The 23,838-nt window shown below is 34.3% G+C and overlaps 1 protein-coding gene across 2 annotated transcripts; it reads right to left on the bottom strand.

Moving 5' to 3' along the window:
* Positions 1-962: 962 nt before the first annotated feature.
* Positions 963-19,644, bottom strand: LOC106080259 (uncharacterized). Of its 2 annotated transcripts, XM_056022395.1 has the most exons (13): positions 19,403-19,644; positions 16,176-16,261; positions 15,765-15,861; positions 14,881-15,039; positions 13,702-13,989; positions 12,527-12,571; positions 11,265-11,388; positions 10,937-11,159; positions 10,727-10,812; positions 9,033-9,129; positions 8,389-8,479; positions 5,968-8,184; positions 963-4,790 (listed from the first exon to the last, which is right to left on the bottom strand). In XM_056022395.1, exons 1-13 carry the CDS (start codon positions 19,571-19,573, stop codon positions 4,581-4,583), a joined length of 3,894 nt encoding a protein of 1,297 aa, XP_055878370.1. In that variant the 5' UTR covers positions 19,574-19,644; the 3' UTR covers positions 963-4,580. The 2 variants fall into 2 exon arrangements, with proteins under 2 accessions (XP_055878370.1, XP_013097056.2); XM_013241602.2 differs by lacking the exon at positions 12,527-12,571.
* Between the last annotated feature and the right edge of the window lie 4,194 nt (positions 19,645-23,838).

Genomic DNA, 23,838 nt, shown 5'->3' with positions numbered 1-23,838 from the left:
CAGGTTCATTCTTATATAATACAGACATTACTTTAAAGACCAACTGAAGAGGTTTTTATCGAAAGAAGAAAATTACATCCTAAGCGTCATGCATCTATTGGGTACCGGTACCTGACATTTGCTGGGGACAAGTTAAAGTGGTTGGTCACTGTGCTTACCACATGACACCCTCTTTAACAGTAGGCTATGAAAACAGTTGACCTTTAAATCATCTAAATCTAATCTATAGGTCACAAGGTCTGAAAGGGAGTACTTAACTTTTTTCTAAGGGCTATTACATCAGTTTAGGCTTTTTGTTTTAAAGTATACTTTATCATTTGTAAGTCCTTTTTAACGATAAATTCTGCCTGTATGTTCAAATTAGCCTTGAGTTTGACAATAACTACATATCCATATAACCAGTACTATAGACATATCCACCTAACCAGTACTATAGACATATCCACCTAACCAGTACTATAGACATATCCACAGAACCAGTACTATAGACATATCCACAGAACCAGTACTATAGACATATCCACAGAACCAGTACTATAGACATATCCACCTAACCAGTACTATAGACATATCCACAGAACCAGTACTATAGACATATCCACAGAACCAGAACTATAGACATATCCACAGAACCAGTACTATAGAGATATCCACAGAACCAGTACTATAGACATATCCACAGAACCAGTACTATAGACAAAAAGTTATCATTCAAAGACTGGTTTTGGTTCCAATGGATTGCTGTCTGCTAATGGTTGTGCGATATGTGCTGTGGACTGTTGTCTCAAAAGTTAGGGGTTTGAACCCTGCCCGCTGCCCTGCAGGAGGTGTGGGCTAGGATGTAACTATCTTCAACTATGAAGGAACATCCAAACCATGTCAATCCAAAGACTAATATGTAAATATTTTTTAAAAATCCAGACAACATTGGATCCAAAATGACTTCAAACAAAACATTATGATCTAGTAAAGCTTTGAGTCCCAAGCAGTTTATTGTGTTCAATTAGGTCAAGCTTTATAATTGCATTATTGAAAGCACATACTGATGTAAAAATGTATTTACATACAAACAATTTATAGTGTAATTTTTTGATTAACATGTACTTATATAATTAGAATTCAAGATGTAACAATTTGTGTCATTAGAATTACATTATATATATAAACACATATAATTAGAATTCTAGATATAACAATTCAAACATCAAATTATATTTCCATCAAATATTATTAGAATTCAAGACACTAGTCTTCATGTTTTATATACCCCACTCTGAAACTGAACAAAACTTGCCCTGCACAGTTCATCAGGTCAAGGTTCAGGGAGCAAACTACTTTCCAAATGAAGCAATGCACAGCTTGAGTTCTCTGCTAGTGAGTGCCTTGGTAAAGACTATTACATCTAGTATGAAAAGCAACAAATCCTTAAGTTCATTAACCAAAATCACTTCAAAGTAGACCTCGGAGTAAACATAGAAAGAAGTCAGCAAACAGTTTTTAAAATATATTACTTCAAAAAAAAATGTTCACTTTGTTACATACAATAAGATAATTTATGCATACAGGGGGGGAGAACAACATTTTATACCAACAAAACTGAACACTTTGAATTCATAGACCTAAGTTTGAATTCATAGATCTAAGTTTAAAACCCATAGACCTAAGTTTGGATTCATAGATCTAAGTTTTAAACCCATAGACCTAAGTTTGGATTCATAGATCTAAGTATTAAATCCATAGACCTAAGTTTGGATTCATATATCTCAGTTTTAAATCCATAGACCTAAGTTTGGATTCATAGTTCAACAAATTAGAATAGCACCAACCATACTACTTTTCAACTATTACCCTTGGGATTATGCATTAAATCTCACAAAATGTACAAAGTGTCATACAAGCCAAGCCACTAGGTGGTTTTGTATCTTGTCTAAAATCCTTTTAATTATATCAGTGTCAACCTTGTCAATATCATCCACAGTCTATATGACTTGAAGATTTGATCATTTTCATTGACTCCTTATTACTGGCTTGTTTTGTCTGACACAGTCTAGCACACATGAATAGATTTGTACCATACCAGAATTTATTTAAATAACACTTGAGCAAATGTAGGTTAAATGGAATAATGGAACAGTTCTGAATGTTGATCAACAAAGCATTAAATTCCATCTATCTGAGAATATATTTACTAGAAGGCACCATGAATATTAGCAATTAAGCTATAACACTTGAGCTGTAATTCATTAAGCTATAAATATTGGGGGAAAAAAGAAATCCCTTTTGATACATCATTCATTATAATTGGAACCCAAATTAATTCTATGAAATGTCAACATAATGGATAGAGAGAAAAGGGAGAGAACTGGGGAATAATAAATCATAACATAACAATGTGTTATACTTATTGCCACTGATTATACCCTCACAACCTAATCATTGGGTCACTGGATATACTTTCACTACATAATCTTTAGGTCACTGATTATACCCTTAGAACCTAACAATAAGGCCATTGATTATACTCTCACAAACTAATCATTAGGTCACTGGTTAGACTTCACTACCCAACATAAGGTGACTGGCTAAACCTGCTCAGACAAATCATTAGGTTGCTGATTACACCCTCAAAACCTATTCACTATACTCTCACAAACAAATCATTTTGTCACTGATTTTACCCCCAGACATTTGAGTAAGCATCTGGATATTGTAAATAAATATTAATTGCTATAGCTGGCTAAAAAAATACTACTCATTAACAGTAGGTAAAGGCCAGTAATTAGCAAGAGTACTATTTAAAGGCGCCAAAATATTCCTCTCATAAATAAATCTACAACACTATTAAGTACTTTTTTTTTTTACAAATCACAACCTCAATTAAAAGTTATATAATGAATTAAAAAAAAAAAAACTGTTTCAACAGTCAAGGGGATGGTCTGTGACCTCCTGTGTTGCTATTTTTTACAAATATTTGATTCCATAATAATCAATAAAAAATAAAGTACTGCACTTTAAACAAAAATTATTATAAATATAAATTATATGAATCCATATAATAAACTTGATATCAAATATAAAATGACTCCAGGTTATAAATCATGTTACATCAATTTGTATATATTTTTTAAAGATCACATTGGACATTAAAAAAAAAATAGCAGAAATTTTTAAACAGTAAAAAACAAAAATTCTGAAATATTTACAATATAAGTTACAAAAAAAATATATATAAATACAAAACTTTGCAGCCTAAAGCATCTTTTTACAAATTTCCAGAGAATTTTGAAAAAGATGTTTATGTGTTGATCTTGCTTGTGTTCGTTGGGTATTTCAACTCGTTCAAGCAACCCATTCCATACAGGAATGGTACTAAAAAAAAATGTGTGTTTCCTAGGAGATGGAATAAGAAACATGCTTCTATCTTTCAGCTTGTCTGTGCATTTTACAAAAGAATGCTCAAGTGTTCTACATTACAGAGTAGTTCAGTTTATGTTTAATACATAATGTTTCTTACATCCTTAAGTCTTTCTTCTCTGGTTAGCTGTAAATGTTTACAAGTTTTGAACCTAAGATATTAGTGAACACTTGTGTAGACTGCATGGAGGTGCAGTAGATGAGTGGTAAAGTGTTTGGCTTCTGAGGTCCTGGGTTCAAGTCCTGGTAAAGAATATGATTTTTAATTTTGGGATCATTAGGCACTTTTAGTCCACCCAGCTTGACATAAGTTGGAGGAAATGTATAGGCTGCTGATCGTTGTGCTGGCCATATGACACCCTTGTTAACTGTGGGCCACAGAAACAGATGACTTTTACATCATCTGCCCTTATAGATCACGAGGAATGAAAGGGGAACTTTTATGTAAACATCATCCTAGCCAAAGTAATTCCACACTAAGTGTTAATGGACATTTAACCTAATAAAAAATAAACTTACTATAACCATAAATGTATGATCACTGGCAACATGGAAATGAACTCATTAAATCCAATCCAACTTCCTGATGCAATGTTTGAGTGAAACTAGTATGAAATGTGTTTATTGTTACTATAATGTTTTTTAATGTGTAATGCACAATTGTATGACAAAGTTTCTCAAGAATAATGAAGATAATTGTTATCATTAAAGCCAGTGCAAACTTCTTTTAGTATGATACATACTACATGTGCAAAGATCATAGAAAAAATAGATTTTAAAATGAGTCAACCAATTCCTTGTGATCAAAAGAATTAATTCCCTTTGTTATCCATGTAGTTGCACAAAGCACTAGATTTACATTTCTAAAGTAGTCATTACATTTGACAGGGAAGACAATGTCTCACAATGTGGGACAACTCTAACAGAAAGATCTTAATCATAGATTTCTCATACAAATCTCATTAGTTTTTTGTTTTTAATGGAAAACTTTCTAGAAATTATTATTTATGAAACAAAATCTAAAAAATAAAATAAAGCAAAAGAAGCGCTAAACGAATGACTAAATATCTACCAATAACAATCACCAGAAAAAGAAATAATAATAATAAAATGACTTCAACAATAACAATAGTGGTAGTGGAGTCTTAGCCTCTGCATTGCCAACTCTAATGTTGCTTTGGTACAGATGTCTTGGGTGACCTGTACGGCGAGTTCAGTTTGGGCGACCTGTGATTGACTTTACGAGGGGAATACTGCACTCTTAGACGCTTTATCTGGGGTCGCTGATTTCTGGCAGCGGAGGAAATCTGAAGAGGCTTCAACTCTTTTGGAAGGGAGATTCTGTGAGGGGTCTTCATTGCAGAACAAATCTTCAGCTAAATGAAAAAAAAGAAATATATACAGTTAAAAAGTGGAAAGTTAGAAACTGCCATTAAGATAACAACATAAAAAAATGCATGCAGACTTCAGGAGTCACAAGCTGAAACTTGAAGGATGAAAAATAAAGGTACTGAGGAAACTGATAAAACTTATTAATTGTAATCTAGCAACTAGCCAGACAGAAGAAGGTTGTCAGAATTCAAAGCAGAGAACTAGGTAACTATAATGTATTTAGGACATTCGTACTTTAGAAATGCAAGGAGATGAAGAAGAGCCCAAAACACAGTATAGATGGTTGATTGAGTGCTTTCATATAAATAAGAAATTTCTTATTTAGTAACAAAACAGTGTTTATATTCTTTAAACTCAAAAGGAACAATTGTGTGCAATAATTAATAATTAACAAGAAGAACATTTTAAAAAAAAATATTTTTTTTAAATAAAGCTTATTCAAAGTGTAATTGTATCAATTAGTTTGGATCAGTCATGTAATTAAATTTGTATTAGATTTAAACCAAAAACAATAAATCTGTGCAATTAATAATATTTTTACCACTTTTGATTAGCGCCCTTTAATGCTTTTAGCTTTCTCAACACGCTATGATTCTATCATTTATCTGGACCAGTTGGGAAAATAGGGGGAGGGGAGACAAAAAGGATATCTGGGTGGATTTTACTGTAATTAGTTTTTAAAAGCAGCTACAAAAAAAAAGGAAGGGGGTGGGACAACCTGAATTTGAACATATGGCTCATGCCTATTTGTGCCAACGTGCTAACCACTCCACTATTGAGGTACTTATGACTAGAAAAGGTTATATAGTTATGTATTGTTTATTTCGATTTAGAGTGGTAACCTATAAAGGGAACTAATTCAGCTTATACCACCACTTCATTCAAGTACAATGTCTTACCAAACAAATAATTAATTACCAATAGTCAATTAGCTAACTGTTCGTTTTTTTAAAAACAATTCCCATGTTGTCAGGTAAAAGAAATAATTGTGCAAAAATTTCAGCTTGATCTATCAGTGTCAGAGAAATAAACTTTTTACCAGACAGACTGAGTGAGTTAATATAAGCTTTGTTAAAAGGAAAGTTGACAATCATATTCATATAATACCATGTTTGTTTATATTCACATTAAAAAATGACCTAGATATCTACCAGTACTTACATTTTCATGAGCATTTCCAGACTTCAGACTGGCAACCAGGGCTGACTGAATCTGGTTGGTGGACTCTTTCAGTGGAGACTTCAGTTCTTGACATGGCTCTCCTGGTCTTGTACGCTGAGCTCTGGGGGTGCAAATGTCATTGATTGTCTCCATCAGGGAGTCACTCAAGTCAATCTGCATTCTTGCCACAGGTTCCTTTGAGGGACTTACTTCAGACCCAGACCTGGCATAACACTCTTCTGAAGAAACTTCTTCCTGAGACACAGAGAACAAATTCTTTTCCTCCTCTTTGCCATCTGTGGATTCTTTTTCTGGGAAAAAATTTTGAAAACTTGTATTGCCTGTCCGTTCTCTAGACATATGTGCATTCACCCTATGACGAGTTCTATTGTGGTTTTTTGCAAAGATTGTTGGGATGCGAACTGGGGATTTCCCTCTTTTAGAAACTGATGGACCAGAAAGGTCATGGTCATGTTGGTTGTGTAACTGTTGATCGGAGAACTGTTTTATACTCTGCGATACCAAGCCAGCATGCTGAATGTTTAGTACACTGTCATGCCTTTGTACCAGGACTTCAGCTCTTTTGATTTTTAATAGATTTGTTTCTTTCACACAGGCCTGGCTTTCAACTTTTGGACCTGTCTCTGTATCGGTGTCCATAGGGTCAACATCAGAAGTATCAATTGCATGAAATTCAACACCTGTAATGTCAACTTCTATGTTCGTCACATCTTTTTCTGCGTCTGTGACATCCATCATAGTGCTGCTACTTATAGTAGTGGTCTCATCCACTTGTGTACATGTGACATCAAGTATGGCTTCGTCCTCCATATCTGTTAGTTCATTCCTAACTACTGTGTCATCTAGTCCTGTCACATCCACTTCTAACCCTGTGATATCTTTCTGGTGTCCATCATCTGTGACATTTAATGATGGACTGTTCTCCACATGATCTACCAACTTGTCTGTGTTGGTAACAGCAGTCTGACCATTGTCCATGTTTGTTCTTTCTTGAACATTAAGTCTGTTCATCCCATCCTGAGTCAATGAAGAATTTGGCAAGGCCCTCAATGACCTGAACGAGATGTTGTTGTGTGTGTGTCTTTCATGGAAACTGGATCGAAGGGACAGCATCATCTCCTCTCTATAACTGGACCGCTTTGGCGACTTCACTGGCACAGGGACATCTTTTGCATCACAGTTTGTAGGCTGAATGAAGCCTGCCCTAGCAAGCAAATTGTGGGTCTGTTTGCTTATCTCCAGGTGTGGCTTGAAGTTGTATTTCTTACAAGGAGACAGGTACATACTATGTGCTCTTGTGGGGACGTTTACTTTCTTACGAGTAGATTGTAGATCTTCAGCAGAAATGGACTTCTTCCGAGACACACTACTATAAACAGGCAAGGCAATTTCTTGTTGGGGGTCCAATGCAGTTTCACTGCTGAAAGAGTTCAGCTTTTCAGATGTGGATGCAGACTTGCGTCGAACCCAGACCTCCTCCTCTTCTGATTTATCAGAACCATGTATATTTACCGAGTCAGAACATATGCTGTGAGAGTCAGAAAACTTTGAGGATTTACCATGTGATAACCTTCTTTCCAAGCTGTCCATGCTGGACAAGGAGTTAAGAGAGGAAGTTATCTGTCTGGACACAGAGCTAATAAGTGATGAGCTGGAGTTCATGTGCGCTGCCTGTTTCCTGTACCCTCCGCGCTCTCTCATATCAATGACAGTGCCACCAGATATGGTGGAGAACCCAGCTTCAGACTCGAGGTCAGATCCTACATCCACCTCCTCACTTTCATCATCACCAGGGTTGACATTCACCACAGTCTCATCTGCAAACCCCTCAGGAGGTGGCAGCACAGCTTCCATAAGGGTAGGATCCAACTGAGAGTCAGCACTCTGGTTCATATCCACATTGTGAGACTCCTTCACACTTTGTATCAGCTTCTTTCTCTTCTGCTCAAACTCATCCCTCCTGCTTCTCCTGATCTCACAGTTCTGCGGCTGAAGGTCAAGGGCACTGACACACACAGGCACAATGATAGGTGACGGCTCACTAATAAGATTCTTTTTCTTCTTCTTGCTCCCATCACTTAAACCAGCAATGCTGTCAATTTGGTTAACTGAGCACACATCAGGCTTGTGAGAACATTCAAGAAGAGTTGGCGATGAAACACTTCGAGGAAGAGTCTCCACAGATTCATCACAAACCTGTACATTCAAAAAGATATTATTAAGCAAACATCTTCTGAAATTGACTAAATATCTTGAAATAGAAAATTTAATTTAGGAATATTTATCTCATAGTGAACAAAATTAAATAGATGGTCGCTAAAATAAAAACTTTGTGTTTTGGAAATTATATTTTTTGAGATTAAAAAATTGAAGAAAATATTATTTTTTTTTTTTAATTACCTTTTCTTGGCGGCTACCACTAAGTCGTTTGAAAATATTTTTTTTGCTTTTTGATTTGCTTCTCATAGCTGGAGGTGACTCTGAACTTTCCCTGAAATCAATGACATTGTAGAGAATATTTTCTGTTATTCAAATGACATTTGTAACTTCTAATCATCATGTGCACAATGGTTTCATTGAACTTAGCACAATCAACACAATGCTAAATATTTAGAAGTAGGAAGCTTTCAACTATTTGAGTGCACAATTTAAAAGAAAAAAAATCTTTGTTTTTCCAAAGCATTTCCCAAAGCGTTTTTTAATTCAAAATGTTTGTCGCCTCGATAAGTCAATAAAAAAATCTACATAAAAGGTAGTTAGAATTTGAATGTACCAACAAAAAATAGAAGCAATGCCCAGTGTTTAATCTCACATCTCTTATTCTAAGAGTTAAAACTCATCTGCCAGTTAGAATCTATATTCTTGTTAGGACCTATATTCTTATATATTGAATATATTGCTGTGAGATCAACACACTACCAAAACTTTGTTAGCTAATGAGATCAGGTTCATATAAGGTTGATTTTTTTTAAAGTAAAACAATAACAGAACACATTATTTATAGTATGATAGTAAGACATCACTTGTATGTCTAAATTATTTACCTTTTGACCTTTCCAGGGGACGTAAACAGGCTGAGCTTTTTACGAGCTGTTTTACCTCCCATTGCTGGTGTTGTTATATTCAGTGTTAACCTGTTATCTAGTCAAAAAAAAAATGTTCTGGTTATATTTCAATGCCATTCACTGATTAAATGTGAGATGATTCTTCAGCAATGCACCATCAAATAAACAAATATCACTATTTTCAATTTCTTATACTACAGTATAGATTATGACACTAGTTGTACATTGTAGCCATGAGCTGCTGATCCCTTTAAGACATCCTTTATTACCTACAGGAAGTGAAAAAATGAAAGTGATCAATTTGATCTGAAATGACCAGGAAATGCCTTCTCATGGATCTAGTGATAAAGATGAGGGAGCTATGCGTGAGACATTTCGCTCATGGCATTATTGTTCAGTGATCAGATTCACACAAACCTATTTCTTTTAGCTGCCACATTTTCCAACCTCCACACATGTGCAGTAAAGAAAGTTATGCTAGGATAGTACACAAATTATTTTAAAACCTCTCTGGAGCTCAAGGCTCATTCACAGTCTAAAAGTACTAGATTGCATCTTTGACACTTTTATTACTCAACAATTTTTGAATTATCATTAGCAAAAACTTCAGAACTAGGAGAGCATACACAAATCACAAAATGTCTAAATATGTTGGTCTAAATCTCAATTATTTGTGGTCTCTGACATTAATTAAATAAGCAGCTCAGAATATGTTATACTTATGACAAGAATATGTTATACTTATGACAAGAATATATATCAGGAAACACAGGCAGAGCCATGTACAGAGAAATGACTACGCCTAACAAACTGGACAGTATTAACTTCCTCCCCCGCAAAGAACAATCTACAATCTTCCAACTAAGAACAGGACACACACCACTATTAAATTACCACCTGAACAAAATAAACTCCACACAACTACCCCTTTGCAGACACTGCACCCACCCCTCTGAAACCGTAAACCATATCCTCTTTGAATGCCCCTCCCTAATCCACCTTAGGCAGACCCTACTTCCATTACAGCCCAACATAACCAACACCCTGTACGGCAGTGCTGAACAACTGAAGAAAACAGCACACTTTTTTTCCTTGGCACAGTCTGCAAAAGAGCTCACAGCTCAGCAGCAATAAAGCTGGCTAGAAGAAGAAGAAGAAGAATGACAAGAATATGTTATACTTATGACAAGAATATGTTATACTTATGACAAGAATATTAGTGAGAAAGCAACAACTGTTTTTACCCCCAAAGTGGCTAATGATCACCTGGTCGGAAATCAAAATAGGTTATCAGAACTGCATTTCAAACATTACCAAATGATACCAGTCCATGGGAATGTTTATATTATATGATATTATAAGAAGATGGTTAGATCCAGTGCTTTTTTTTGTGACCATTACTGGTACCTGCACCTTTTCAATGCAGGGAAAAAATTATTACTTTTCTTGTATTTTAACGTTTATTATTAATTTATTAGTAGTTAATAGTTAGGCAAAATCCATCACTAAGTACCTACACCTATTTCTTTGAAGAAAAAAAAAAAAAAAGCACTGGTTAGATCTATAATGATAAGAATAGTGATCTTTAAAAAAAAAATATTAAAAAATCAGCGTATCAAATTGTTTGTTCCAACCAACAGGTCAGATATAACTTTTAAATAATGATTGAATACCTTGATTCTTTTTAGCAGTTGAAGCAGGTGTAAAAGGAGTTGAGGCCAATGCTGACCTTTGTGGCAGATTACCAAGAATGGCTTTCCTATTTAAATGGAATAACATTAATAATAAAACATCACCAAAAAAAAAATTATACAAAAAAAAAAAAATTAATAGTAATTTTAAAAGTTTTATAGCTAATTAATTTTTTTTTTCAAATATGTTACTTTTTAGAGGCAGAGAATGGTACTGTCTCTCCTGATGCTCTTCTTTTTCTCATGACACAAGGTGTGACTGTGTTGGTGAGCATTTCCTGCATTTGATTCGCATTGCCAGAGCAGGCATGTGAAAGCTCACCCCTTTGTGTGCTATTCAAGGACATATTGACACCTTTCCCGTCAGTGCTGCGACGGAGTTTAGCCAACCCATTGGCAATGGAGTTAACAAAACCTAAACAAAGATAATTAGCATTAGGGTGGGCTGAGCAAATTAGGTGGAATAGCAGACGTGAAAAACAAGATAAGGCTTTAGGCACTGAGTTTTTCTCTCACTTACCAGTCAATGAGCTACTTCTCTTCCTCCTGAGTTTCTGAGAAACTTCTTTGGATTCTTCCAACGTGTTGTCATCACTGGCGTCCAGGTCATCATCAGTACCAAAACATTCTGCCATCAGACTAACCTGCAAAAAAACAGACAATAAATTACATCAACAATAGATAGAGTACAATGATTGGACTGAGTGAGCTACTCATTTAGACTAGACAAAAGCCAGCTGACTTAGCACACCAGTTTAAAAAAAAAAACACAAAGGAGTAGCAGAAGGAATTAAACCCAGTTTTTGATGTAAATCATGTATCACAAGAAATAATGCATTCGATAAAGAGAACAATAGCTGTATGTAGTTAAAATGTATAGCACAGTTGTATATCACTAGCATCACTAGTTGTACTGCAAAGCAGTAATCAAATATTTTTATGTCAATGGTTACTGGTAACTAAGTTTATAAGTTCTAAATTTTTGTTGTCACAGGACAACAGACTACAATCTAGTTGCTAATTATCTACAAAACTATGTCTAAAATCCAAGATGATTCTTAAATATCAATAATATTGGATATGACCCTAACCCTTAAAATCCATGTCAAAAGAACCAAATGTTAGAAGATTCCATGGCAAAGCCACATAAACACATATATCAACAGTCTTGGAAACAATGTCTAACAGGTGCTATTTAAATATGTAACTCCTAACAACAGTTTGCCTGTCACTGGCCAAAGTAGTTTAATGGCAATGAGTAAATACAACAATGTATCAACGAAACGTGAGGTACAGGACAACCAATGTTATTTAACATTAATACAAGTTAAAAAAAAAAAATGACTAAAACATTCAATAATTGCTGTTTTTTTTTTTATTTACCAATACTTATTACTTAGCACTGCAACTTAAAAAAAAAAATATGAATAAGGTTTAATTAGCTGATTTTTTCCCCTTTAATTCCAGGGTGTAGAAACTATTGGAATATTTAAGTAAATAGAGCTTTTAAAAAATCTAAACCTATTAGCTTATCATAGATCATCAAAATATCACTAACTAAATGATGATTCTAGAAATGAATCTTTAAAAATTCAAAAAAAAAAAAAAGAAAAGAAAATAATTTGTAAACATCTTACATATGTTGAGAAACAACACAGTGAACAGTGAACCATGCAGATAACATTAGGCAGTGTTAGAGGTAGATTAGACACAAACAAGGTCATGCTGTTAAAAACCAATCATTCTGGGGTTACTGGTGAGGGACAGACACCACTAACTTACTCTGGAGTCGGAGCTTCTGAAGGAGCAACTGCTGACATCCCTATTCTGAGTAAAAGTCAACAGTGAACCTTATGTTCAGGCCAAATGTTCATTTTTTTTTCTTCCGTTTTTTCACTTTCTATCAGTATATGAAAAGTTTATTTCCCTTCCACGAGGTGGGGTGGCAGAGCACTAAAGCGCTTGGTTTCCAAACTGGGAGTCCCAGGTTTGAATCATGGAATTTTAATTTCGGGATTTGGGGCGACTCTGAGTCCACCCAGCTCTAGTTTGGAAAAAGTAAAGGCGGTTTGGTTATTGTGCTGGCCACATTACACCATCATTAACTGTGGGCCACAGAACAGATGACCTTTAAATCATCTGCCTTATCGTAAGGTCTGAAAGGGGTACTTTACAACTTTACTTATTTCCCTTTGAAACTAAAGATACACAGGTTTCTATTTCTGGGTTAACAATGTGTCTAGCAGAAAGAGCAAACACCCCAGCAAATGTTGGGCACAATGAGAGCTGAGTGCTCTTAGGTAAGTCCTGATATCCTGGAATACAAACTCACAGGCATTCACTTCATAAGCAAATCTCTCTACCACTAAGCCACTGATGACAATATTAACATTGATGTTATTAAGTTAATGTCAAACCTCATTATACATGGGACATCATCACTGACCAATATGATAAATGTGCAAACATGCAAACTAACTGTTGGCACTACTGAATAGCCAGATTTTTAACCTACAAAGATTTAAATATATTGCATAGGTACATATCACCAACACTTAACATCCAAGTACAGTATAATGATTTTAGTGTTCAATTGCATAGAAGCAAAAATATAAGGTAGATAATCAAAATATTACTTGCAACATCACAACCAATCTTGGCCTTCAATTTCATTTTTACCCATTCCTTTATCAGGCTAGTAAAGACCTTCCTTCAGGGAAGATTATCAGAAAAAAAAAAAAGAAGAGGCAGACAGACAAAGGGATGGAAAGACAACATAAAAGAAAGGCTGGTCCGCCATTAAAAGAAGTTCTATCCTAGGCTAAAGACAGAGAACGGAGAAAGACAGTCGACAGATCCTGTGTGCTGCCCCAAGGGTCCGACAGACTAAGGTTGATTCTCAATCTGGACATACCTGATCAAAATGTGGTCATGATTGATTCTAAATCTGGACATACCTGATGTTGCAGAGAGCCACTGACCATCCCAATCTGCTCCCAGTTTTTTATCAACAGCTCCACGATGCAAGTCTGGGTGTGGAGCAGCTTCTCTTCAGAGGAGCTCATCTTCTGAGTGCCCTTGTTGCTGTGCATCATGTTGGGGGCCATGACAAGGGCCAGATTGTTGGCTGTCATTTTGTTTTTATCACAAGTAGCCGCCACCTTGGACAACATGTGCATGGTATATCTCAAAGCTGCAATGTTCTCCAGTGGTAAAAGCAAACACAACTGCAGCAGGGCTTTCTTCTGTATATTTAAGAAAAAAAAAAGCCACTTAAATAAACAGTGCAATGTAACTATAGTGTAGTAGTACAATCTTCTAAGTTGCTTATTAGTAACTAATATTATAAGCAGCAAGATTGCAGCATTAACTTCAGTTAAGTTGGACACACTGAAAGATGTGCTCTACAAAAGCCATTTAATATAAAAAAGAAATCTCTGAGTGCTGGTGAAAAGTGGTAAAGGTTTCAAAGTAAAGTAAAGTTTTCCTTTCAGACCTAGTGATCTATAGGTCAGTTGATGCTATGGTCACCTGTTTCTTTGGCCAATGGTTAACAAGCAGGGTGTCGTGGCCAGCACAACGACCAACCGCTTTTACTTTCCCAATCTAAAATCAGGTATCCATTAGAATTGGGTGGACTCAGGAGAGCCCTAAAAATCACAGTCTTCACCAAGATTCAAATACAGAAGCCAAGTGCTTAACCACCCCACCCCCTCAGTAAAGGTGAGAAGAAAAAGATTTTAAAGTCTAGATTATGGATTCTGTAGCTGCATTTAGATCGCCCTCAATAAGATATACATATTCAAATCAGATGACAATAAATGATCGCTAGGCCACTTTCTAAATCAACAAAATATTTTGCCACTAGCCTAGCACCTCACTGGCCTGAGTTATATTAATGAGAGCATATAATTGTCCCTTAACAGTGAAGTCTAAACAAACACAATTCTAAATAAAAGCTTTGTATCGCAAAAGACAAAAAAAAAAAAAAAATATTAAAATAGCAATATAGCGATTATGAGAAGTTAAGAAAAGTTGGTGCAGTTCATACAATGGTATGAATTATGGGCCTTTTTTTATCAAAAATACTTTTGATAATAGATGAGATTGAAGTCAATAATGCAATAATAGCTCACAGGATCTTTATCAGGAGGTAGTTGGTAACATCTAATGAAAGCATCCAAATAGACGCTGACAAACAAAGGCTCTGGCAGTTCCCTAAAGAACTGTTTGATTAGTACAGCTGTATCAAATACATTGGCTCCATCCAGAGATTTGCCTTCATCAACAGCAAGCTGAAAGTAAACAATCAATACAAATAACAAACATTGAAGAAACATAAAGTATTAAATGGTTTCACATATTTACAATTTGAAACACCGACTGAATTTTGACATCATAAACACATAGCGAATAATATGTATCATACGGCTAATGTATTATATTATTTAGTGCAATAAGAAAAGTGAAATGAGAAACATTTAGCCCATGAATGATGGAGGTGTAAAAGAAGTTTTATATGCTTACTATGCCAGTTTATGTAAAGCCCCCCCCAAAAAAAGTAAACAAAAATTATTTTTAAAAAATGTTTAAATAACATTGTTGCCAAACAAACCTTTCCATTATTAAAATTCATCTGTGGGCAATGGCCACACAAATATCATCTATTTAAAAAACAAAATTTATTAAAATAGATTGCTTCTAAAATAATTTGACAACTCTTTATTGATTAGTGTGAAATGAGTGGCATAAACCGCTTGTCCAGATATCAAGGGGGCTCAAGTTCCAATCCCGACATGACCTGCATTGTTTCAGCAACATGGACCCTTCTCTTAGATATCTCACACCCCACAGAGTTTGGATAATAGCACAGTGCGCATGCCATAGAATGAAAGATGCATTAATCAAAAGTAATTTTACCAAACTTTAAGTTTAAATGAAATCTAAATACTTACAAAGCTAACAAAAAAAAAAAAATGCAGTTAAACTGGCTAATGAAAAAAAAATATAGGCATCCTACTTTGAGCTCTTTTTGTCGACTAACTGATCCAGATTTTCTAAAGAGACCTTCACAATGAAGATGTTGTTCAATTAAATTGCAGGCTTGTACCAGAAATCTAGAAAAAGGAAACACAAAAGTCTAAATCATCCAGTCCTACATTTACTTAGAATCTTTGACAATGTTTTTTTTACTAGGAACAGGGTCCACATCAATGGTTATTTTTTTAAAATAATTGAACTAATGAACTATTGAAAGAATCATTTTTAAATATAAAAACATAGCTTTCTGCAATTAAAACAATACAAATAGGCAAGTTTAGATGGTGCAAACCTTAAGAGGATTAACAGTATTTAGTTTATTATTCTTTAAATGTGTGCTGAGATAAAACATTACCAGTGTGTAGTAAAAACATGCTTTAATTTCACTTACTCTGGTACATAGCCATAATTCTGCAAAAAGCACTTGGGTAAAGCATTTAATGGTTCTCCAAAGATTTTTCTTTTGTAGTTTTCATCCTGTCGGTGTATTAAGAATTTCATTTAAAAAATAGAAATAATATATATATATATATATACATTATCTGAACATTAAAAATAAAAATAATCTTCATAGAATCCTAAATGCTGCAGGCAGAATCATTGGCAAAAAACAAACCCCATTTGGGCAGTTGTTTGAGACAAACATCTATAAAAAAGCTAACAAGATCCTCGAAATAAAGAATCACCCTTTGGGTCAGGATTTTGTGATTTTACCATCACAAAAGAGATACAAGACACTGATAGCAAAGACAAACAGACACAAACACTCTTTTGTGTTTCATTAAATCATTAAATAAGAACAATCTGGTATAAACTTTGTCACATGTAAATTATGAGTGAGTCTGGTGTGAATGTACATTTTGGTTTCTTATAGTTATAATGTTTTTTGTTTGGTGTAATGCACAAATTGTAAGACAAATTTCCTTACGGATAATAAAGATTATTATTATTATTATTATTAAAAATCTTGACAAAAAACTTTTTAATTTTAAAAGCAGATTAGAAGAGCTCAATTTTGTATTTCTTTACTTCTTATGTATGTGTGCTGCTATGAAATAGAAACAGTTTTTTCTATTCTGGTGTACTGACTGGGATTAGGTAAAAAAAAAAAAAAATCATATTCTATATATATATATGTGGTTTTATAGATAATGAGTGTTTCTTCAGTACTGGTATCAAAAAGTGTCACATTAGGCCAAAAATGAAAGTGGAAGTTTTTGGTTTCATTTTAAGTGTATTCACTTCTTCAGCCATTGTACTTTAAGAATTTATCAATAGAAAATGAATTGGAATACAACATACATTTCCTCAAATGGTACACACTTTTGCATTTCAGGTGCATCACTGGGACACCATTGATGAGTTAAGTACAACTAACTGTTAATTTTTTTTGCTTTTTTAGCATTTATAATTTGAATGTTTCTATTGTATTAAGCAACTAGATAGAGAAACTGAAGTTTTTGAGCACTTACGTTATGTTTGTGTTCAATTTAAAAAATGGGGCACTGTAGCACATGTAACACTACTGGTACAAGTTTTTAAATAAGATTTTTTTATAAGAAAATAGAATTTATGCTATACTTGCATTGTTGCTAAATATATAGGTTATTATTTGCTGCAATATCTCAACAATTATTCAAACATTTATTATAACATGACTATTATATCACAAGATGTTGCGGATGTTACAACAGGACACCAATATGAAATATATAGTAGTTTTTCTTGTTAATACATGCTGAAATGCAACTTTTTAAAAGTCTGTAAATACATTATCAATTATTCTTTTATTAGTGATTCACAAAATAGTTTTCTATAACCACAAATATTAGGCCTTTGTGTGTGCGTGTTCAACGATCCTTTAAAAATATATTAAATATAGACATAACTGCCTCAAACATGACCCAATCATAGACTAAAAGGTGCAGCTTTCTGACTTTCAATGCACCAAGAACAAGATTTAAAACTAGATTTACATATAAATTGAAATATAGAGTAGATTTAAATCTACACTTAACCTATATCTAGATCAAGACTTGTTTGGTGTCCAGTGAAGCACTACAAACAATGAAAAAACAATAAGGCTTACATTAACTTAGATTAAAAAATAGTATTCTTTGTATTCTAGATCAAACTTGAGAATAATAAGATTAACTCGTATTATAATTCAAAACTTTGGTGAGAAAACTAATATTTAGATCTCTGAGATTTTCTGGTATGATTCAACATGCAGTGTTTCAAGTGCTACAGTGAAAAAAAGTGGCACACCATGTCTATTAATGTCTGCTGTTAATTACTATGTTGCCTTTTCCCATGAAAATGGAGCTAATTGTGTATTATGTAACTATGCAGTATCAGAGATATGATTAAGTAATTCCCATCACATTAATAACTTTGTTTAAAAAAATATTGTCCTTTTTGTCAAGCGTGTTTGAGGTGCTTCACCTGGGACACCAAGTCCAAGACCTATTTTACAAAAATTATATAAATTTTTACAGTTTTAAAGAAAAATAACACTGTGACTGTGTAAATTAATCATTGATGCCTTTAGTAACAGAAACACAATTGGGAGCAGAATCCTTTACTTTGTTTACAATTGATAAAAGTTTAAAATTCCAAGTTTAGTGGGACACCATGTGATGCACTTTTTACGGCGACATCTAAGTAAAACCAAAGTATATATAAATAAAAATATATAGAAAATGCAACAACATTATATTGTTTTAAACCTATTTCAACAAAAATGTCTGTTCAATAATCCTTAGGTTGCTTTTACTAACTTTTAGTAGAATATTACTTCAACCTAAGCCAGGTGTTCCATGTTACATCAAAATATTTTTGTGCACTATTTCACACATTTTCTACAATTTTAAAATTCCACTATGCACCTTTCAAGCTCAAAATATCACAATTTATACATTAACCATTTCTAAGTGTAATGAAAAGAAAATTGTGACATTTTAATAACAATTTTTTGAGTTGTAGACTTTTTAGTGAACCAATACTATTACCTATTCAGTATTTGTCACCAGTACTGGAGAAACACTCATTGATACTCATTGAGTGAGTCATAGATCTATATGATTATCATATATTAAAAATATATGAATCTTATATTTATATATAGAGTCTATATATTATATATATATTATAATTATTATATTATAATTATATAATATTATATATTTATGACATTTAATGATTTATGATTTATTATGTGTGGAGCATTAGAATTTAGATCATTAGATTAATCATCAAAAATGTCAAATTCTGCTCCTTCACAATCTTTAGACTAGATCCAGATTCTAGATCTAGAATCTAGATCTATTCTACATCTAGATCTAGTCTTTAAATTAAAGACACTTTAAAAGTAAAAGACTTTACTGACTTTAGACTTTACTTTTACTCTTTAGTCTTAGCCTTAGGCGCCTTAGCTGCACTAGCAATATATTTCTAGTCTAGATCTATCTACTTATCATCTATGATCTAGATTCTAGTGTTTCTAATATCACAATTATTCAATTATCATTAATGATTCATTAATCATTAAAATATCATCATTTATGATTTATCATGATTGACATGATTTACTTAAAACTTAAAATTTAACTTACTTACCTGTCCCTGCTGTTGCTGGCTCGATAACGAACAGCTTTTTCTAGACTGGTTAAGTTTATTTAATTTTTTTACTTTAGGTAGCTTTACTCCAAGTTCTCTAATGTTATGATAGATGAAAGAATACAAGTGATCTATCCTCTCTACACAATTAATTAATATAAAATCCTCCATTATTTTGAATTTAAAAAACACAACATTGAAATTCTAATCAGTCTAAACTACATTTATTTTGCTTCCTAAAATTAAACATTGTACAATGTTTTTGATTGGATATGTATACTTGCCAGGTACGTTTTTGCAAGCCAAAGATTATTTTCAAATGTTTTTTTATTTTATTGATTTGTATTTGATTTTGTTAATTTGATACATTTTTATTTCGCTATTTCAGTGTTACATTTTAATGGTAAATGGTGATTTTAGTGTAATTTAATATTTTTTCAGCCTCTTTTTTTTATAATAACGGCTGCACCATTTAAATGTATGCAGCCTGGATACAATAGATCTAGAGTCCTTGGCTACCTTCTTTTTATTTCAGTCTCTGGTTTATACATTTATCAGTCCTATCTACATTTGACTTAGATCTTGCTTGATTTATAATAATAATAATATGTAGAATTTACAGATTACATTTTCTAGATAGTCTTGGTTGTTAATAAAACGAACTCATACACACACAATTCCGCACAGGTGTTATAAACTTTTATTTATCCACTTTCCCGGATAAATAAAATTTCCAGCATTTGGAAAGGAACTAGGCCTACCACTACGGCTCTGTAAGTCACAACGTAGTCATAAAATGTGCAATCAGGGAGAGTTAAAGAAAGAATTATATAGAGAGGAATGAAGAGAAGTAGAAAAAAAAAGTAGAAAATGTTTTACAGGTGGAAAAAGAGATTGAGAAATAAATGTAATGAGAAAAGAAGAAATACCATGATGGGAAGAGATCAGGGGCGGACTGGGAGTCAAAATCGGCCCAGGCATTTCTATACATACCGGCCCATAAATTGCATATTATACGATGGGATTCCAATTATAGGCATATCTTACCTCAAAACCATTATGTTAAGTTTAATAATGTATCGATAACTGTAGGCCTACGCAAGCTTTATATCTTTAAAGAAATATGGGCCTTATGTTGCTTTTTCATCGCTAAGTGTGTAGGCCCTAAAAGGATGTAGCCTACAGTAGCACTGTCTACGGATGTAGGCTATTAAATTATTTCGGAAAATGTGTTAAATTAGTATTTTAGGACCTATAATGTAGAGTCTGTAAACGATTTTTTAAAATCATGACGCTCAGAGGGCCACTTTTATAAGAGAATATCATAAAACCTTTAACAATTTAATACGTGTCATAGTGGCATTCATGAGGCCCTTTAGGTCGCCCTACCGGCCCATATGGGTGCCGACCCACCGGGCATTTGCCCGACTGCCCAAATAGCCAGTCCGCCCTGGAAGAGATGAACGGGATGAGACCAAGAAGCAGAGCGTTGTGGAGAAAAATAAAAAGTGAAGGAGAGACAAAAAGAAAAAAAAAGATCTAGAAATGGAGATAATATAGAAGGGGAGTTGAATTAAATGAGAGAGAAATTTAATATATTTTTTTAAGCAAAATGGTTTTGAACTGCTTAAACATGGGGATGTTCACCAATTCTAGAATCGACATTTGAGAATCAAATAAGCCTTTTTTATTTTTTTATCAGGGGGATAAAGTGTATATAGCTACATTGAATGGTACCCACCCACCCAACCCCAAATCAAAATAAGTTGCTTTTGTATGTCCTTGGAATCGTTTGAATATCTAATGCTAATGATGTGCAATACATTGTTGTGCTCTCAATGCCGTGGATAAACAATAAAAAGCTGAAAGAAACACTGGAAAAAGGGGTGGGGAGAGGCTGCTTGGTCGTGCGGTTTGCGCGCTGGACTGTCGTTTCGATTTATCGATGGTCCCGGGTTCAAACCCTGCCCTCTCCCATCCCCCGTCGTCCTGAGGGAGGCTTTGGACTAGGAAGTAACTATCTTCAACTCTGACGGAACATCCGAAAACATGTAAAACAAACAAGCACATTGACAGTATAATGCTGTGAAGCACATTAACAGGATAATGCTGGCTTTGCTGTGAAGCACATTGACAGGATAATTCTTTGAAACACATTGACAGGATAATTCTTTGAAACACATTGACAGGATAATGCCGTGAAGCACATTGTCCGAATACTCTTAGGACATTGTCAGGTGTGTGGCTTGCGATTAGACACTTTTTTTTTTGAAGATGTAGTTAGTATTTACCAGTTCTGTTTAATATATTATCAACTTTATTAGCTATAGTTTAATAACCTAGGAGGCGCAATGACTGAATGGTAAAGCGCTTGTCTTCCGAACCGGACGGCGGGAGGGCGGAGTTCATACCCGCGACCATTGAGACGACAGTCCAGAATGCATACTTCTTCACCGATTTACAGCTTTAAAAAATGCCTCTTCCAGATAATAACAATTGAGTTTGATTATAAATATACGATAAAAAGAAGCTCTCTTTTCAAAAAAAAAAATCCGAGTGACCCTTTCTCGACTCTTGTTGAATTACGTAGCCTACTGGTATGAGACTAAGTGTGACCATGTTGAAAACCAGTATCGCCCTCCTTCGACTAAAATGACCTATATGATTTCTTATACTGGATAATTTTTATTTATTGAAAAAAAAAGGGTGGGGGGGGGGCTAGACAAAATAAAATATGTTTAAAATATTAATAAACAGCTTTTACAATTATATAATTCACTAATTAATAGTCGCATTGGATTGGGGGTTAGCCTATCAATATAAGCAGTCGTATTTCCTGCCTCCCCCTTTTTCCCCCCCTCTGGATAAACAATAAAAAGCTGAAAGAAACACTAAAGAAAGAAGTGGGGGGAGATGAGAACGTCTCGTTTGGTAACAAGGTCAGAATGTTGTCTTTTATTTTCCTGACGGCTTTTCTTTTCACCTGTTGTTTTGTCTCTTTATGTTTTTGTGTCCGGGAGAGGTAGAAATCCGTTTAGCTAACTCTTTTATTGTCCGAGGTGGGTTCTGACCGTGGGATTTACTGGTTTACGCTTGGGGCTGTTGATACATCCAATCAAAGCCGCCTCGTTAGATTTGGACAATGGGCCCCTATTGCTTCTATTTATATAGACTATGCATTGTAGTACTGTTTTAATATATACAGGCTATAGCGCCTATATTGTACATTGTAGTAGGCCTACTAGGCTCGTGCTTGGCAAGAATATAGGCCTATTTGGAGCACGAAGGACAATATATCCTTGTAAAGCCCTAATTATAAGCTAAAATATTAAAGAAAGAATAAAAGACTAAGATTTTTTAAAAAGAATGATGTATTGCTGACTGTTTGTGGACTCGCTGCTTTCTATTTTCGACAATTTAATATGCCTCAGTTCAACACATGCAAACAAAACGGACATCCCAAGTGTGGAGAGAAGAGGAGCCAAGATCGGTTGCAAATTTCTGTTGTTGGAAGCTTTCTAGTGAACCATGATGATGTCAACAAAACAAATTTTGGACACTCGTTGGGCCCCCCCTCAAGTTGGGGCCCGGGGGGATCTTCAAATTCTCCCACCCCCACCCTAGCTACGCCACTGCATATATAACAACAAATAGTTGTGCAAAGTTTCAACTTGATCCGAAAATGAATGTGGGAGAAATAGCGTGTACATTTTTTTTTTTACTTGACTGAGTTGATATAAGTTTTGCAATGAGTGTGCTATGTTGGTTTTTGTAGCGTTTCTCAGTGTTAGAAACTCAACAGCACTCCGGCAAGAGATCTTTAAAGTCTGAAGAAAGAAAATGTTTGACCTTGAGGATTCTAATGCTGGAGACAGAACAGGAATGCACTATCGGTTCAAATCAACCCTGTCTGGAAGATAATACACCCTTCCCGTTGCATTTCACATATCGGAATATTTCCTCTTTCAGTATTAACTACTTTTGTCTTTCAGATCAAAGACTTCTAAAATATGGACGATTTACTAGTGCGGGGTGCATGTGAGGGATGTAGGCCTAGTTGTTGCCTGAGGCATTCAAACACCTATGAACGCCATTGATAAATCCAGTTCGTTTCCTTAGGTTGATGAAAAACATGGCGCGCTGTTAATATCGACAGCTTTGATTAGTCGAACATTAAAGAATTCAACTTATCAAAAAAATCTAAACTTCATTTAGAATCGACACATTGATTTAATACTAGACATTAACATAGATATGCCTACATAGACAAGACGATTAATTAATCAAATATAATGAAAACTTTTTTGTTTGTTTGCTTGTAAATGCCAACCGGCAGTATTCCATAGTACAATAGTTCTTCTTTAAAACACCTGGTCAGCTGAAGCAATCCAATCAAACTCTTTTGAGCAGTGTATGACTAGAAAAACATAGTGAAA

This window comes from Biomphalaria glabrata, chromosome 3 (genome assembly GCF_947242115.1).
Source record: "Biomphalaria glabrata chromosome 3, xgBioGlab47.1, whole genome shotgun sequence".
Lineage (NCBI taxonomy): Eukaryota > Metazoa > Mollusca > Gastropoda > Planorbidae > Biomphalaria > Biomphalaria glabrata.
The sequence above is the reverse complement of the archived record's forward strand: the minus strand, read 5'-3'. Positions and strand labels throughout refer to the sequence as shown.

Coding starts and splice junctions, on each gene's coding strand:
- LOC106080259 (XM_056022395.1), bottom strand. CDS start 19,573: ATGGAGGATTTTATATTAATTAATTGTGTAGAGAGGATAGATCACTTG. Junction 13,990..14,880: donor TACCTCCTGATAAAGATCCT/GTGAGCTATTAT, acceptor TTAAATATACAG/AAGAAAGCCCTGCTGCAGTT. Junction 11,389..12,526: donor TCAGAAGCTCCGACTCCAGA/GTAAGTTAGTGG, acceptor GTTTTTTTGCAG/GTTAGTCTGATGGCAGAATG.